At 41.2% G+C, this 19,144-nt stretch overlaps 1 protein-coding gene across 1 annotated transcript in view; it reads left to right on the top strand.

The window, feature by feature from the left end:
• BASP1 (brain abundant membrane attached signal protein 1) overlaps positions 1–18,750 on the top strand; it is a 60,727-nt gene extending 41,977 nt beyond the window's left edge. Inside the window, exon 2 of the mRNA XM_010356337.2 lies at positions 17,134–18,750. Within this exon, the coding sequence (XP_010354639.2) occupies positions 17,143–17,826 (684 nt within the window). The 5' untranslated portion in view covers positions 17,134–17,142 and the 3' untranslated portion in view covers positions 17,827–18,750. The remainder of the gene's footprint in view (positions 1–17,133) is intronic.
• The last annotated feature ends 394 nt before the right edge of the window (positions 18,751–19,144 follow it).

Here is a 19,144-nt window from a genome sequence, read left to right as displayed (position 1 = left end):
AGGGGCAGTTGGTATTGAATTCTAGTTTGTGTTTCATCCTTGAGTCTGGGGATGAAATGCATCATCTCTGGAATTCCACGGGTGGGAACAAATACCCTCCGTTATGTTTTTAAATGTCACAGCCCTCTGGGATTCACACCTTGGGTGTTGTCTTGTGGCTCAGTGCCTGTTTTCTTGGGTAGCTAAAAGGCTTGAATTTGAAGAAGGCAAAAGTGTGGAGCAGAAAATGAGCATGGACAATTTGGGGTGAAGCATTTGCTTGAGAAATCTGGGGAGATACATTTGAATTTTTAAGGAGGGGCCAGCTGACAGATGTCATTGAAAGTCACACCCTGCTGTTTGAACTCAACACGGCAGTAGAATCTGGAAATGGCACAGTGCATATGTAGTAGTCCATTTTCATGCTGCTGATAAAGATATACCCAAGACTGGGCAATTTACAAAACAAAGAGGTTTATTGGACTTATAGTTCCACATGGCTAGGGAGGCCTCACAATCATGGGGGAAGGTGAAAGGCAAGGAGGAGCAAGTCATGTCTTACATGGATGGCAGCAGGCAGAAAGAGAACTTGTGCAGGGGAACTCCCGTTTTTAAAACTATCAAATCTCGTGAGACTCATTCACCATCACAAGAACAGTGCAGGAAATACGTGCCCCCATAATTTAATCACGTCCCACCTGGTTCCTCCAGTACACATGGGAATTGTGGGAGTTCCAGTTCAAGATGAGATTTGGGTGGGGACACAGCCAAACCATATCAGCATACTATTCATCTTTGGATTGAATACATTCTTTTATTAATTTAGCAAACATTTACCAAACCCCTGTTAGTACGGAACATGACAAAGGAAAAAGCAAATTCTTTGTTTGGTGTGTCAAGGACATACATAAAGGATTTTAGGATGGTTTTCACTGAAAATCATTAAAATATGAAATAGCTTTAGGACTAAAAATACTACATTTGCTGTTGGTGCCAAAAAAAATTGGTACATTAAAATGTCAATATGTAAGAATTTTAGGTGGTCATAAAAAGTGTGAAGCAGCCCTTTGTTTTTGGAGACAGGAATTACAGGAAATAAATTGCAGTTATTTCTGGAGTAGGCAGGCCTCCCCTCTTCTCCCTAATCACCAGTCTGTCTTTGTCAGGTGGCCACATTGATCGAGCCTGTCATGGCTGCAAGCCCATCATGGTCTGTCTAGTCCATTAACAAGCAGCAGAACTATCTCAACTGCTCTAAATGTTTTCCTTGTGCCTTATTTTGAGTTCTGTTTGGAGAATTCTAAGTTAGTTGTGGTGATATGATATATTGGTTTCCTGGTCTATTAAAGAGAGAAATGGAACAGAAATGATCTCTGCAGTTTGCATTTCCTGAGAAGGTTGTGGTTCACTTACTCTCTTTATTGACCAAAAGAGCAGGTGATTCATGTAAAATCATATTTTAGGCGGCAGTAACTGGGGCTTTTGAAAGGACCACCCTTTAAGTGCAAATAAATAACAATGCGAACACACAGCAGACTCTAAAAAGCATATTAGACTATTGATGAGAATGAATAATGCATGTTTTGTGATAGTGTTTGCTACATGTGGCAGGATGTATTAAAAAAGAAGGAAAAACCCTCTGCATTTGTGTCTATGCAGTCAACCTTCCCATTCAAGGAGAAGCTTAACTATTATCTGCCACCTCTATATTAGCATTATCAAGTCAGGGTTTTATGGTTAAATCTTGTAGAATCAATTAGGAGATTCACCTTTAAAAATTGGTCTCTACAATATGCACATAGTAACAAAAGAAAAAAAATCTTGACAATATCATTGCAGTGATTTCTGCATTCTGGTCTTTAATTATGTGATGAGTCCCAGTGGCAGAGAGTTTGTGGTCATGGATGGTGCCTGGAACTTGACCACGTCTCATTTAATGCAATGGAAATTTCCATTATAATTTAGCTTATTTATTTTTTTCTACTGCTAGTGAAAGGTAAGTTACATAACCCAACTTACAGCATGGACTCTTTCATCTTACAAGTTTATAATTTGAAAATTAGATGTTTCAGTCTGTAGTGAGTCTGTGATATTTATCAAGTACCCATTTTGCATTAACACCCATGAAGCAAAATCCTTGTTCTGAAGCCTCAGATTTTTGTTGAATAAATACTGAAGAAACGCCCTAGGTCAAGATTCAAGTGAAGTCAGGCAAGCCTATTTTACTGCTAGAACTTCGAACACAATACAACAATATAAAAGGGTTAAGCAGGCCTGGCTAGTCAGGTGGTTCACCCCTGTAATCCCAGCACTTTGGGAGACCAGGGTGGGAGGATTGCTTGAGCTCAGGAGTTTGAGACCAGCCTGGGAAATATAGTGAGACCCCCATCTCTAAAAATTTTTTAAAAATCTATTTTATAAATAAAATTTAAAAGGCTTAGGCAATGATTATTTAGATAAATGACCAAAGATGGATGGTTTATCTAAAGACCAAGACCAGATTGCATAGTAAGGACAGAATAAGAAGTTCTCAATAATTAAGGTTTGTTTTTTTACATTTATGTAGTGAATACGTATGTGGATGCTGACTGTGCATTTCCTTATCTCAGAAGCTCCTAAAACCATTTATAATGCAGCAAGCCTGTTGCCTTTACTTTTGCATACCCGTTGTTTCACAATAAGACCTCTCCAGGTTTAGTGGTCACTGTGGCAGTTCTTCAGCATTTTAGTTGTTGAAATGTCTCCCCTTTTCCCAGTACTTAAGAAATCCTAAGTGTTGTAATAGAGAGTACTAAGAAGGTAAGTGACTGCACAATGAAACACTTGTAAGGTAAAGGACTATTTCAAAGACACATGATCTAACGTTTACTATGTGGAGATCGTGTGGAGCCATTACTCTGGAATAATTCAGATTTAACCATATTCATGTAAAAGAGAGCATGTTGAGTTGGAATAACCATCAGATTTAGAATTTATCTCATTGGCTTCTCTCCTCCCCCATCTGCATAACAAAGTGTTCCGCTTCAACAACCATCCAGACTTGCCTTTCTGAGTCTCCCAGAACTTTGCCCTGTCAAGATTCCTCCCTCAACTTTCCACTTTAGTTTTGATTTTTATCCTTTGTCTTATCCCATCTTCCCATAGATATTTTCAGTTCTTGCAAATCCTTGTAAACAAATAAAAGTCTTGCCAAAATGGCACATTTCTGCCATTAACCACACTCTTTGGTATTGACCATTGTGGCTTTCTCTTCTGGCACCTTCTGTGCTCTGTGAGCCCTTTCAAAGAGGCAGGTGTCTTCTTCACTCCTTTATCGAAGTGATTCTGAGGTCCGTTGTTGACAGCCCATCACTGGATCAATTTGTGCCATCTCTGTTCTCATCTTTCATAACCTTTTTGTAGCAGCATGTGCCTCCTCCAAGCTGCTTTGTAAAATTTTCTCTTTTGATTTTTGAGACATAATCTTTTCCTTTCTGACTCCTACAAGAGCTGTTTCTCTGCTTTCTGTCGTCTAAGTAGAGATATTTTCCCTGTGAGGCAACCTTTATAGATTTAGAGTCTATCTTTTCTTACTCCTAGTATATGAGAGTCCTCTCCTTCCTCTTAAATATCAATAGGGTTTTCTGATAATCTCAATTGGACATTTCCTCTTTGTTCCCTTTGACATAAACACTTCGCATTTCCGCATCCTCGTCTGCAGAAAGCTTATTTGTTCTTCAGGGCAACTTATCATGATGGCTAAGAGACCTTAAGGTTAACCTGGGTGAGTGAGCCAGAGTGCCTGTATTCACCTCACACCTCCACAGATAACTGGTTGGTTGATCCTGGGTAAGTTATGTACCTGCTATGTGTCTTAGTTTCCTCATGCTAAAGTGGGGATAGTAATAATTTCTCCCTTGTAAAACTGATGAGATAGCTAATGAGTCGATATGTGTAAAGATAAGTATCAAAACAGTCTTATGCTGAGTGTATATGAATAAGTATTTTTTATATTTCTACTGTCTCAGATTCTACCTTCTCTATGAACCTTTCTGATCCTGATCTCAACTAATCGTCATCTCTTCCGGTGAAATCGTTGCTTTTCCTTCTCCTGATAGCGCCTGACTTACTCTCATTTATATTTTAATTGTCTTCATATGTCTTCTCCCTCTTGCTAGAGTAGGCTCTTCACTCACTCATGTTCCCTGTCACGTCTTACACCTAGCGCACAGTTCAAAAAGATATTTTCTCACTAAGATCAAACCTATTTTTTTTTTTTGAGACGGAGTCTCGCTCTATCGCCCAGGCCGGAGTGCAGTGGCGCCATCTCGGCTCACCGCAAGCTCCGCCTCCCGGGTTCACGCCATTCTCCTGCCTCAGCCTCCCGAGTAGCTGGGACTACAGGAGTCCGCCACCGTGCCTGGCTAATTTTTTGTATTTTTAGTAGAAACGGGGTTTCACCATGTTAGCCAGGATGGTCTCGATCTCCTGACCTCGTGACCCGCCCACCTCCGCCTCCCCAAGTGCTGGGATTACAGACGTGAGTCCCTGCGCCCCGCCCCGATCAAGTCTATTTTTCTAGACTCATTGAGATCACTCTGGATGTTGACTTCTACAAATTATATTGTGACAGAGTCTCATTGTGTATCTTTATGGGGTACAAAGTAGTATTATATATATATATTTTTTAACATTTCTTTTCTTTCCTTTTTTAAAAGAGACAAGGTCTCACTGTTTTGCCCAGGCTGGTCTCAAGCTCCTGGGCTCAAGTGATCCTCTTGCCTCGGCCTCCCAAAGTCCTGGGATTACAGGCATGAGCCACTGCACCCCACCTGGTATTACAATTTTTGAATAAAATGTGGAAAGATAAAATTAAAGTAATGAACATCTCTCACCTCAGATGTTTATGCATTTTGGATTTTTCACGAAAGATCCCCAAAGACGCTGTGCCGGTGTGTGTGTAGGGCTAGACTGGGCTTCATGAAGAATAATGGAGGGGTTTCTTGTGATTCAGCTTCTTTTGTATTAGGGACTTTCTGATTTTGTAGATCGAACTCATCTGAATCACCTCTTTGGGAAAATTTGGTTGTAGGAGCGTGAGTGTGTGCTTCTCTGCGTATGTGTACTTTGTTTCCTCAAGTTTGTTGCATTTCTTTATCATACTTTTTTACACTGATGAACATTTTTATTGTGACAAGGTAATAAATTGTCTTGAATGTTTTCTCTAAATTTTTACTTATGATATTTCAAAGGTTTACCTAGAAACTTAGACATGGGTTGGCAGCTCTTAAGATAGTGTCCTCTCCCTAGAGGACATCTGCATCCTCTAAATGATGGGGATGTTATTAGAATTGCTAAGTATGAGCCTTGGCTGAATCGGACACTGACAACAATAATTTCAACAATGGAAATTGCCACCAGGCACTGAAGACTTGACAAGTCACTGCGACAGAGCACATACTGGTTGGAATACTAAAAATACACATGGGCTACATTACTTTTATTTCACTTTCCTCTTTTAGAATAAAAATTTCAACCTTTTAAAAGAAAAGTGCCAGTCATTTGTTGGAAATAGAAATTGCTGGACATAAATATTTTAGATTTCTTTCTTCTGATAGTATTGAAAATATTTTGTATGTGTTGTGCTTTTTTATTCTTTGTAAATTCTTTTCTTTATATAGGCCGGGCGTGGTGGCTCAAGCCTGTAATCCCAGCACTTTGGGAGGCCGAGACGGGCGGATCACGAGGTCAGGAGATCGAAACCATCCTGGCTAACATGGTGAAACCCCGTCTCTACTAAAAAAATACAAAAAACTAGCGGGGTGCAGTGGCAGGCGCCTGTAGTTCCAGCTACCCGGAGGCTGAGGCAGGAGAATGGCGTAAACCCGGGAGGGGGAGCTTGCAGTGAGCTGAGATCTGGCCACTGCACTCCAGCCTGGGCGACAGAGCAAGACTCCGTCTCAAAAAAAAAAAAAAAAAATCTTTTCTTTATATAAAAAAGAATTTTTTCCCTCTTATTCCAACATTTGCTTCAGGTAGATTTGACCAATAACTTGCATTCTTTTCACTTGCATAATTATAAACCCAACTTGTTGGTGATGGATTTGCATGTAGATGCAACTCAGTTGTAAGTTTATGTGTTACCTAAAAAAAAATTGTTAGTGAATTGGCTGGTATATAATCCTTGTTAACATTTGCAGCTCTGAATTAGTAGATGATAGTTGCTTGTTCAAGGGTACACAGTTAATATGCTGCAGCCACGTACTGAACTTTGTCATGAAACTTTGATTCGTTCTCTGCATCTTTGTAAGCAGATGTATTTTTTTCTGGTTATAAGATGGAAACAGAATGAAAAGGAGATGACTTCTTGTCTTGATTGCATGATGAAGCTGCAATCAAACCAGAAATAACACTCCAGTCTCTGACACATATTGTTGCATATTTATGTTGGGTTTTGCTATAGACTTGGAGCCATCTTCTCCATTATCATCTGTCTGATCTCATCCTTAATAACTTTATTCCTCTGGTTCTAGATGAAATGGTAATAAATCCAAATTTGCATTTTCTTTTTTTTTTTGAGACGGAGTCTTGCTTTGTCGCCCAGGCTGGAGTGCAGTGGCCAGATCTCAGCTCACTGCAAGCTCCGCCTCCCGGGTTCCCGCCATTCTCCTACCTCAGCCTCCGGAGTAGCTGGGACTACAGGCGCCCGCCACCGCGCCCGGCTAGTTTTTTGTATTTTTTTAGTAGAGACGGGGTTTCACCGTGTTAGCCAGGATGGTCTCGATCTCCTGACCTCGTGATCCGCCCGTCTCGGCCTCCCAAAGTGCTGGGATTACAGGCTTGAGCCACCGCGCCCGGCCCAAATTTGCATTTTCAAAGTAGAAAACTTTGTAGTGGATAGGACCTTTGTATGATTCAAACTGCCCTATATAGGAAGTGCTTAGATATTATCATAATCCAGGGAAAGAAGATATAAATAGGAATGGCATGTAAAGTAGTGAACATAGTAACTTTCAGATCATGTGGAGAAATTTGATATCATTTTCTTATTTTATCTAGCAGTTAATGCATGCTAATGATTCTTATTACATTACAGAACCATGTTGTTGTCCATTGACAGAGCAACGTAAATGTAAAATCGTGTTAATGAAAAATCAAATTGGAGATGTCGTGGAGTATGTGGTAATTATGGGAAGGACACAGTGCATGTAACCCCCTTGGCCTGGGGGTGGATAACTCCTGGAAATTGTGTCATTGTGCAAGGTTGCATTTTCTGAAGAAGGGCAATGGTATATTGGGGACTTAAATTTTTCATCCAAAAACCCATTTAATGCAAAGTCTTGGATAACATATTAAGTAATGGATATAACCAACAAAGTGCTACTGAAATGAAGTTTCAGCAGTCCACAAATGGTGAGCGTCTGAATATCAAACCTTCTAAAATTAAGTATGTAGGCTGAGATAAGCATTAGCATTTAATTACCAATGATTTTGCTTGCCATCAAAATGCAGAAGGGCTCTTGAGAGCTCTTTGGATGACCCTGGTCTCTAGAGGGCATCTTTTGGAAGCCTGATGCCATGTCATCACTTAGACGTGCCACAAAGCACTGAAATCCTCTTAAAGGTGGTAATGGTAACACTATTGTTTTTCCTACTTGATAGTCCTTTTGAGCCAACATGTCTCCCTTTCTTGCTCTCCTATGTCCAAACAACCTATTTAATCAGTGTTCTATTTAAAAGACTAAAGAAAGGAAGTAATAAATGATAGCTCTCCGAAAGCTCACATTTCATTGGAAAGCTGTTAGAACAACTTTCAGCTCAAATGTGAATTAGATACCATTCTGATATATAGGGTTGTGCCTTTATGTGTCTTTAAATACTGCAGGTGTCTTGACCCAAACCCAAAGAATGCATAGGCAGCAGGACTGACGCATGCGTTTTCACTTGATACCAGCAAAGGGATTTGAGAACCCTTAGTCACTGCAAGGGGTAGAAGTGTCTTCTATTAAGGACATAATAAGTCCTGCTGAAGACCAGGTCAGCTCAGTGACCCCACTTGCCACAGCAGTTGTTGGTCAAATTGGGTTCCTCTGGCAGCATCAGAGAGCAAGGGACACCACCCACTTGGGATTCCCAGTTCATACACCGTTGCTGTCACTTTAGGGCAGAATGGAGATACGATTTAAATCCTACAGTGTGGGAAATTTTCACTCTGGTGTGCCTCTGACAGTGTCCTGCTAGAAGAGAAGTTTAAGAAACAGTATATGTGGCTTCAATTTCCATAAGCTAAAAATGCAGAAAAAGATTATGTCTGGTGGGGGAGTAGATTTTCAGAAAAAACAGTTTTAAGGAGGATGAAAAGAGAATTTATTCAAAATGAGAGGCGTTATCTCTGTTCCTTCCCCACCTGTCCCTCTCTTGCTTGCTCTGTTTTGTCTCCCTCCCTCCTTAGCTCATTCTCACTCTTGCTCTTGTTCATATAAGAGTAATGAATCTTCGGCTTATTGTGTTTGAATTCACCATGACTTCCTTGTTGATATTCCTAAAGTTGGCATTAAAAGCTATATCTGGGGCGGGTCATGGTGGCTCATGCTTGTAATCCCAGCACTTTGGGTGTCTGAGGCAAGCGAATCACCTGAGGTCAGGAGTTTGAGACCAGCTTGGCCAACATGGTGAAACCCCATCTCTACTAAAATACTAAAAATACAAAAATTAGCCAGGTGTGGTGGTGCACAGGTAATCCCAGCTACTCAGGAAGCTGAGGCACGAGAATCACTTGAACCGAGAGGTGCAAGTTGCAGTGAGCCGAGATCGCGCCACTGCACTCCAGCCTGGGTGACAGCAGCGAGATTCTGTCTTTAAAAAAAAAAAAAAAAGCTGTATCTGACCTGGAACTCGTTCCCAATGCAGGAACTCCAAACATAATCTTTCAAACTGTTGCCTGTGGATAGCTCTGTAAAAATGGTGATATACCCTGGTTTTGTAAGTGGTTGTATTGTGCTAGAAATTTGGGCCTGAGAACTTTTCACACTTTGTTTTTCTCAACATTTCTACTTGACACTAAACGGAATATCACATTAGTTTTCGAGAATTGTGATTAGCCCTTGTGAGACCGATTTAAACTGTATTTGAAAGGATAATTTAAAGTATCTGTAGGCTGATATTACTTAGCATCGCATAAAAGGAAAAGACAGTTTGGTTATTTTCAGGAAGCATGCTTGCTCAAATAGCTTGGGCACAGGGCAGGTCTTGCAAAGCAGGACCACCATTGGTTGGCAGATGACCCATCAAAGTAGGTAAAGGGGAAACAATCAAGTGTCTTCCACAACCAGGGCACTGTGAACTAGTTCTGCGTGAGCGAAGCTGATGAAATCTGGCTTTTCTGACAGTTATGACTCTATCTGAGATGTCTTCAGTGAGCCATTCCATCCTGACTCATTCCTTACAGAGTTGACACATGATTCTGAAAATATTTTCTAAATATAGTTGAAAACATTAAAAAACATTCTATGCTTTAATAAATATTTGGATGTCATGTTACCATTTTTATTTGTAATTTTTTGCCTTTTTTTTTTTTTTTTTTGGAGATGAAGTCTTGCTCTGTTGCCAGGCCCCAGGCTGGAGTGCAGTGGCACCATCTCAGCCCACTGCAATCTCTACCTCCCGGGTCCAAGCGATTCTCCTGCCTCAGCCTCCCAAATAGCTGGGATTATAAGCACATGCCACTCTGCTCCTGGCTAATTTTTGTATTTTTAGTAGAGACAAGGTTTTGCCATGTTGGCCAGGCTTCTCTTGAACTCTTGACCTTGTGATCCTCCCGCCTTGGCCTCCCAAAGTGCTGGGATTACAGGCATGAGCCACTGCTCCCAGCGCCCCCCCCCCTTTTTGTTTTTTTGCTTTTTAAAATCATTTTTTTATTTCTAATTTTCAGCAAACTTCACATATTGAAATGATGTATGAAGACATCCAATCATAGTAATAGCAGCTGGTTGTCAATTTAATCTTTAGGGTATAAGATGATATGTTTTTATGATAGTGATTAGCAGATATATTGAACTCTATTGATAATACCACTTTTTTAAAAATCTTGCATTGCATTTTATTTAGGGCCAGAAGCATTCATAAAATTATTTTCCCCCCTAGAAAGAGAATGCTCTTTAAGTATCTTTGTTTTACTGATTAGGAAATTTGAGATCCAGAGGGTAATCACTGAGTCTCATAGCAGTTTGTTGACAGTGGAGACCAACCCCCAGCACACCTACCATTTTTAGCACACTTCATACTGAGTGCTAGGTGGCTTGTTTTTGACACAAGTCAAACAAATAAAATATTTCATAATTTATTTTTTTCTTATATGGCATTTTGCTATCTACTCTTCCACCTTTATTTTCTCAAACTGAAAGACTGAATTTTAATACAGTAGGCTGTGCTATTGGAATGGTTTAAGGTAAGAAAAAATGTAAGTATGTATTAGGAAAGTTCTGGATGAGCTGGTCATGTCAGCAGCCAAATCATGGTTGTTTAGTGAAATTATTTACTATTAAGTGTGTACAGAGGGGATCCTATTACAGTTTGTAAGAACTGTGGTGGTTTAGTGAAATTCTTAGCTATGAAGCGTGTACAGAAGGGATTTGGACCCAGTGCATCCTGTGAATTCTGTGTACAAAATAAACACAGCAGAAGATTTGAATGGATAAGGAGTATCTTCTGTGTTCCCTGACAGGCTTCCTGGAGAAAAAGGAACAAGCAATTGGAAAACTTGCTAGAGGAGATTGTCTTTATTACAGAGTGTCTTCATTATAACATCAGATTTCAAATTATTTCTTACCTTTACTCTCCCAAAGAAATTTTCATATTAAATTTAAGCTTTCAATAGTAAGAACCAATTTACTGGGTTTTTTTGTTTGTTTTTGTTTTTTTGGTTTCCTATTATAGCAATGCATAGGACCACATTTTTTTCCTTCTATAAAGTTGAATGTTAATCTTATAAATAGGATTTTCTTCTGTAAAATAAGAAATACTTGTTAGCTCTAAGACTCAATAGACTTGTTTTAATTTGCTTTGGAGGAAGAATTAAAACCTATTTTTTAGGCCATATGTTCGTTCTTTATTTTTCTTTATTTATTTTTTAACCAGGTCCTCTGAAGAAACTAAAGTGTAGTTGTCTCTGAGGACAAAAGCAAACAAAAAAGCTTCGCCTTACCTTGACCACCTAGCGATGAAGTTGCTCTTTTATGTGCCTTCCTAGGCATAAAGAAGTTAGAGAAACTCGTCTTTAGAAGTTTCACGAACGTTCTTAAATGTATGCTTTCATTTATTAGGGAACAGGATTTGCTGCCAATAAGAAAAGAAAGATTTGTGTCAGGACTGAGTGTGTAGTCTAAGCTAACATCAGTTATAGGAAGTGAGACTCAGAAGGTGATAGGTATGTATTCCACAGATGCAAATGCTTTTTGAGTTTCCTGGCAGGTGAAGGCAAAAAAGGACCAGGCTGATGTGATGACTAATCACCTCCAACCCTCCCTCTGACCTTTCCAGGCCTCCCTCTGATTTTCCTGCTTTCCAGCCCAGGTTGCTCTGATCAACTCATGGTACTCAAATAGCACATTCTCTTCTGTCTTCACCAAAAAGCAGAACTTTAGCACATTTCTTCCAGAATATCTGTTTCTAGCCAGATGAGATTAATTACATGGAGGCTTGGTTTTATAAGGTGGAAGGGAATAAAACTAGTCACAAGATAGTTGTGGGGGATTTTAAAGATGTAAGTTAGTATCTTTATTAAGCTATTTGACATATGATAAAAGAACAATATTCTTCTGTTGGAAGTGGCAAAACAAAATGATATTTGACAGTGTTAGCTTCTCTCATAAACATAGTGTGTTTAGCTTATTAGCCAAGATAAGGTGCAGACCAGGTTTTTGCCCTTTACATATGAAATTTGAGGCATTAAATGAGTAAAAGAATTGGGATTCCTTTTCCATCTTGGTGATCAAAACACTTTTCTCTTGTTTCCTTGGACCAAGTGATGAAGAGGTGGTGAGGGGACAGCAAAAAATGGAATTACATTTCTTCTGTTTCTTTATTTTTGTTTTTTGAGACAAGAGTTTTGCTCTTGTTGCCCAGGCTGGAGTGCAATGGGGCAATCTGGGGTCACCGCCACCTCCACTTCCCAGGTTCAAGCGATTCTCCTGCCTCAGCCTCCCAAGTAGCTGGGGTTATAGGCATGCACCACCACCACACCTGGGTAATTTTGTATTTTTAGTAGAGACGGGGTTTCTCCATGTTGGTCAGGCTGGTCTAGAACTCCCGACCTTAGGTGATCCGCCCACCTCGGCCTCCCAAAGAGCTGGAATTACAGGCATGAGCAACCGCAACAGCCCCCTCTTCTGTTTCTCTGATCACTCCAATACTCGTTCTAACTGGGAGGAGTGGAAATAACGAATCTGGTTTTTAATCTCTGTGTAGAAACTGATTTCTTGGTAGAATGGACTGTTAACATATTTAACAGGTAAAATATTAATCTTAAGTAGGTAGAATATTCAGATCTAAGAAGTAGAGATTTTACTTTTACAGTATGGTGACAACAGATAACTGTAAAAACTTCTTTTGCAACTAGAACCAGCAGGGGCATGCATGGAACACATATACCAAACATCTTTCTGATAACATTAAACATTTTAAAAAGATGTTAAATGTTCTTTTCATTGTGGTGCTTCAGATTCCTGATTCTAGAACTTGGTGTGTGGAACCTGTGTTCTAACTATTCTGTTGGAGTTTACAAGCAAAGAATTATCTAAGAATTTTCAAATTAAATGATGGGGCAAGGAACTAACATTTTTGCAGGCCCTGGAAATGTAAAATGTTGTACTCACATGGCCTCACATTAAATTCCCATGAAATTGACATAAAAAAAATTATTTTAAAGGAAACGAAAGAACAGTGAGATTAAATAACTTGCCCAAGGATTCTGGGTGGATGTGCTGTGGAGGTGGGATTTTTATACCCTGCCATGACCCAATGTCCAAAGTCTCCTTGAAATTCAGTTCTTGTCCAATATTTACCAGATTAAACTCAGTGAAATTCCTCTCTCTCCTACTGTTTATGGTTATTTTCTATGCCAATATTAATCGGTAAGCCTGTCATTTTGGCCCTTGTGGCATCGAGTTTTCTTTAAAGGACAGCTTTTTTGTTTGCTTTTTTTTTGAGACAGAGTCTTGCTCTGCTGCTCAGGCCAGAGTGCAGTGGCTGATCTCGGCTCACTGCAACCTCCGCCTCCCGGGTTCAAGCCTCCTGAGTAGCTGGGATGATAGGTGCGCACCACCACGCCTGGCTAATGTTTGTAATTTTTGTAGAGACTGGGTTTTGCCATGTTGGCCAGGTTGGTCTTGAACTCCTGACCTCAAGTGGTCCACCCACCTCGGCCTCCTAAAGTGCTGGGATTACAGGTGTGAGCCACCACACCCAGTCTTTAAAGGACAGCTTCAGAATTTGCTTTTTTCTGAGATGTCATAACAGAGGTCAGTTTTAGTGTTTGGTTAATACATAAACACATAGAGCTGAGGTCAGTGCATTCAGCATTGGTCTGAATTTTGTTGCTGTGCTGCTCAGTTTCTAGTGAATTTCCTAATTGTGGAGAAATGCAAAGTCAGTCTCGGCCCTTTCAGTAGAGCTTTGGTTTAGTGACTTTCAGCATGGATTACCTGTTGCTGTATTTTTTTTTAACTGCTTTATTTTAATCTTAGAAGTTCCAATATCTAACTTTCTGTACCAAATGATTTCTTTCAAAATTAGAAGTAACAGAAATGAGTGAAATCGCCTGGGCATGGTGGCTCACACCTGTAATCCCAGCACTTCGGGAGGGCGAGGTAGGCGGATCATCTGAGGTCAGGAGTTCAAGACCAGCCTGGCCAACATGGTGAAACCTCATCTATGCTAAAGATACAAAAATTAGCTGGGCGTGGTGGCAGACTCCTGTAATCTCAGCTACTTGGGAAGCTGAGGCAGGAGAATTGCTTGACCCTGGGAGGCGGAGGTGGCAGTGAGCCCAGATCGTGCTGCTGCTGCACTCCGGCCTAGGTGACAGACTGAGACTCTGTCTAAAAGAAAAAAAAGAGAAAAGAAAGAAAGGAATGAAATCATTAAACTGTGTGCTCATTGCTTTCTCTTGGTAAAAAGCTCCTCTGGCAAATAGGAAGATGAAATGTTGAGAGGCAGAGGATACTCGAAATACTGAATTTCTTCCTTATTCCCTCAACTTCTGAGCTACCCCAGGTGGCACCATCCTTGTAACCCAGGTGTGTAACATTACTGGGCTGATAGCTTTGCCCCGTTGCCGGCTTCTCAGCGGAGTTCCTTCTACCCCCTCTCTGGTGCCTTCCTGCCTTACAGAATTTTGTTGGACTTGGCCTTCGCTTGCAGTACAGCTCCACGAACTCAGCTAGTAGGATTTCCTTATGGGTAAAAGAAGAAGGTGAATGAATAGCATACTACCCCATGGTGCTGTTGAGATTACATATTGTATGTAATATATTTGTGAGTAGGATTGTGCTTGATACCTAGGAAACAGTTAATAGATGTTGTAAGCAAGGTCTTCACCCATATGGTCTTGGGAAATAATGAGACAATCCTGCCTTTTCAGAGTTCAGGTGGGTCCTATGAGCCTCCCTCTGATACCTCAATATAACCAGTAGAGGTAAATTAGCAAAACGCCAGGGGCGTTTGTTACCTTTATTTGAAAAACAAACTGGATTGAGACATACTTTCTTACTTATAACTTGATTATGTGTGTTCATTTTTGACCCAGAAACAAATCGCAGCTGGGCATAAAACAAAGACTCGAATGTGGCCTTAACTGTGTGTCAGAGAAGCCAATTTTAGTAACTCAGATTTTAGGTTTGTAACCCAACATGACTGTAAACCTCTGGGGATTGCTGTATAGAATTTCATGCTGTTGGTGTCGGAAAGCAGCACCCATGTTATGCTGACAGTACCCCCTATGTTTGCACTTTATCTTAGCGTCTGTAATTTCTAAGTTGGTGTATGGGTTTCTATTACTGGATTGAGAGAAGATCCTAAAGGCAGACCTGTTAGGTTTCCTGTTTCTTATTTAGCTCAACCTAAGGGACCCAAATGTATCTTGAAATATTGGAGCTGAAATTATATTTGGTATAGGCCATTTGTGCATACTGACAAGAATTCTATGGAAGAGTTATAAACTACAATTTAAAATATGATCCAGTTTATTTCTTTATATTTTCATGTACTGCTGTGTGATTGCTTATAGGATGAAAGTATATTTAATTGTATTTTTCGCCACATATGTGTGTTTCTCCTTTTGAGGGAGAAATAATCAAAAGTTAAATCCAGTAGAGCCTGTCTGAAGCAGGTTATGACTCATTGCCCCTCCCTTTTCTAAAAAGAAGGACATGTAAGAATCTTAGGTAACATCATAAAGACCTTTCTTGAGAATATAAATAGTATTTTAGTCAAATTTCAGTTTATTGCTTTTCTCTTTCCCCATCTACTGAAGTCATTCCAGATAAATTAGCATATAGAGCGGTGAGAAAAATTTTGACTGAAGAATCATTTTCTTCCAGCCGAAACTCGACTTTTTACTGTCACGAATCTTGATTCCAAGGAGGTCATAAATAAACAGCAAATCTTTCTCTTCTAAATGAGGGATGTGTATATTTGCAAAGCTGGCAAAGGAGTGTGTACAGTTCTGCCAGTGGACCTGACCTGGGCAAAACCAGGTGGTCCCCCCTGCTCTTTCTAACCTCCCTTGGGGTCTAGTGCGAGGCTGACGCCTTCTCCTGGGCTTTTCTCATTTGTGGGACTAAGGAGGATAGTATAATGTGATTTCTGCCATGCTTCATCCAGGAAAAGCAACCAATTTTCTTTGCAAAAGCAACATTTCAGCGGGTTTTCACTGATGTGTGGTGACAGAAAAATGGACTTGAAGGAAAAAAAAAAAAGACACCAAGAGCCTGTTTAGCTATGGCCATGGTTCTGGAAGAAATTTATTATTTATAAATTTATAATTTATTATTTATCTGGTTTAATGCTTGGTTTTCAGTGGAGAGAAATTCAAGATTCAAATACAAATAGGGTTTCTTGTGCCAGAATGAAAGCAGCAGCCCCAAGACGGTTGTTAATGACCATTGAACGCGCATTTATAGTTTGAATTGTAACCAGGAAATTGATAATGAAGAACAATTTTATGTTCCTACGGAACTATTTTTTTTTTAAGCTGAAAATACCTTGAAATGAATTTATGTCAGACACAGCCAGCAGGAGACACTGGCGTTTTCATAACTGCCCCTGCTTGGTAAGAAGATAAGACTGAATCCTGTCTACCTTACGGTTTGAAGATGTGTTTGCTGATACAAAACACACACATATGTAGCAGAGAGAGTTTGCAGTTTGAGATTATTTTCTAGAAATCTGTGATTTGTGCTTTATTACAGCTATGCAGTTTCTCCAGCAAGCATTTTAAAATTGCGTCGCCTTTCTGTAGCTCTAGCCTGGGTCTAAGATGGCTGCCCCTGCCATGCTGCACACGCCTGTTCCACGCTTGGTGTTTGCATCAGACATGGGATGGCAGATGAGAAACAGATAGTGCTCCTCCTCTCAAGGGTTGACAAGCTTTGCCTCTAATCACGGATTCTTTGATCTCAGCTTATTCCCTCAACTGACTATGATTAGAAGCTCCACAACTGAGCTCCTTAATATTCTTGACTCGTTGTTTTAAAAACTCATTTAAAATTATGGCAGAACCCACTTAACTGAGCTCCTTAATGTTTTGGATTTTTAATTTTTTTTACTTTCAATTGTGTAATAACAGTGTAATATAATAATTTAACTGATTACCCGGGCATGGTGGGTGTACCTGTGGGCCCAGCTGTGCGGGAGGCTGAGGCGGGAGGATCCCCTGAGCCCAGGAGGTGGAGGCTGCAGTGAGACGAGATCTCACCATGGCACTCCAGCCTGGGTAACACAGCGAGACCCTGTCTCAAAAGTAAATACATGAATAAATTGAACTTAACTGTGCGTAACTACAGTTTACCATGCCATCCCTTTGGGCCCAGAACCCCTTGCTTTGCAAAATGCAGCTTTTTGTGGTCCCCACACTTGTGTCGTAACCCCCATTTTGTTTTCTTTTGTGTTTGCTTCCAGAACTCCAAGATGGGAGGCAAGCTCAGCAAGAAGAAGAAGGGCTACAATGTGAACGACGAGAAAGCCAAGGACAAAGACAAGAAGGCTGAGGGCGCGGCGACGGAAGAGGAGGGGACCCTGAAGGAGAGCGAGCCCCAAGCGGCCGCGGAGCCCGCCGAGGCCAAGGAGGGCAAGGAGAAGCCCGACCAGGACGCCGAGGGCAAGGCCGAGGAGAAGGAGGGCGAGAAGGACGTGGCGGCCGCCAAGGAGGAGGCCCCGAAGGCGGAGCCCGAGAAGACGGAGGGCGCGGCGGAGGCCAAGGCTGAGCCCCCGAAGGCGCCCGAGCAGGAGCAGGCGGCCCCCGGCCCCGCTGCGGGCGGCGAGGCCCCCAAAGCTGCCGAGGCCGCCGCGGCCCCGGCCGAGAGCGCGGCCCCTGCTGCCGGGGAGGAGCCCAGCAAGGAGGAAGGGGAACCCAAAAAGACTGAGGCGCCCGCAGCTCCTGCCGCCCAGGAGACCAAAAGTGACGGGGCCCCCGCTTCAGACTCAAAACCCGGCAGCTCGGAGGCTGCCCCCTCTTCCAAGGAGACCCCCGCAGCCACGGAAGCGCCTAGTTCCACACCCAAGGCCCAGGCCCCCGCAGCCTCCGCAGAAGAGCCCAAGCCGGTGGAGGCCCCGGCAGCTAATTCCGATCAAACCGTAGCCGTGAAAGAGTGACAAGGACAGCCTATAGGAAAAATAATACCACTTAAAACAATCTCCTCTCTCTCTCTCACTATCTCTCTCTATCTCCTCTCTCTCTCTCCTCTCCTCTCTCTCCTCTCTCTCTCTCTCCTATACTAACTTGTTTCAAATGGGAAGTAATGATATGTATTGCCCAAGGAAAAAAAGGATGTTGTCCCATCAAGGGAGGGAGGGGGTGGGAGAATCCAAATAGTATTTTTGTGGGGAAATATCTAATATACCTTCAGTCAACTTTACCAAGAAGTCCTGGATTTCCAAGATCGCGTCTGAAAGTGCAGTACATCATTTGTACCTGAAACTGCCGCCACATGCACTCCTCCACCGCTGAGAGTTGAATAGCTTTTCTTCTGCAATGGGAGTTGGGAGTGATGCGTTTGATTCTGCCCACTGGGCCTGTGCCAAGGCAATCAGATCTTTATGAGAGCAGTATTTTCTGTGTTTTCTTTTTAATTTACAGCCTTTCTTATTTTGATATTTTTTTAATGTTGTGGATGAATGCCAGCTTTCAGACAGAGCCCACTTAGCTTGTCCACATGGATCTCAATGCCAATCCTCCATTCTTCCTCTCCAGATATTTTTGGGAGTGACAAACATTCTCTCATCCTACTTAGCCTACCTAGATTTCTCATGACGAGTTAATGCATGTCCGTGGTTGGGTGCACCTGTAGTTCTGTTTATTGGTCAGTGGAAATGAAAAAAAAAAAAAAAAAGTCTGCGTTCATTGCAGTTCCAGTTTCTCTTCCATTCTGTGTCACAGACACCAACACACCACTCATTGGAAAATGGAAAAAAAAAAAAAACAAATAAAAAAACAAAAAAATGTACAATGGATGCATTGAAATTATATGTAATTGTATAAATGGTGCAACAGTAATAAAGTTAAACAATTAAAAAGAAGTAATAAAGACTATTGGGTGTTTTGTTTGTTTGTTTTACTTCTCTAGTCCCTCTCAATACCTGCTTTATCAGAGAACAGAGCACTGTATTGGCCATTTTTCTGAATATATTTGGATAGAAGTAAAAAACAGACCAGTCACGGTGGATCACACCTGTAATCCCAGCACTTTTGGGAGGCTGAGGCGGGTGGATGGCTTGAGCCCAAGAGTTGAGGACCAGCCTGAGTACGATAGTGAGACCCCACCTCTATTAAAAAAAAAAAAAAAAGTGAACATTATTTGTTGAAAAAAGTAGCTAGGGCAATGTCACTAAACTATCTCAGAAGAAGTTAAACTGAAAACTTACTGTGTCTGCATATGCACCCTCTAAAAATGTGACTAATTATTCTACTTAA

This window comes from Rhinopithecus roxellana, chromosome 3, assembly GCF_007565055.1.
Source record: "Rhinopithecus roxellana isolate Shanxi Qingling chromosome 3, ASM756505v1, whole genome shotgun sequence".
Classification (NCBI taxonomy): Eukaryota; Metazoa; Chordata; class Mammalia; order Primates; family Cercopithecidae; genus Rhinopithecus; species Rhinopithecus roxellana.
The sequence above is the reverse complement of the archived record's forward strand: the minus strand, read 5'-3'. Positions and strand labels throughout refer to the sequence as shown.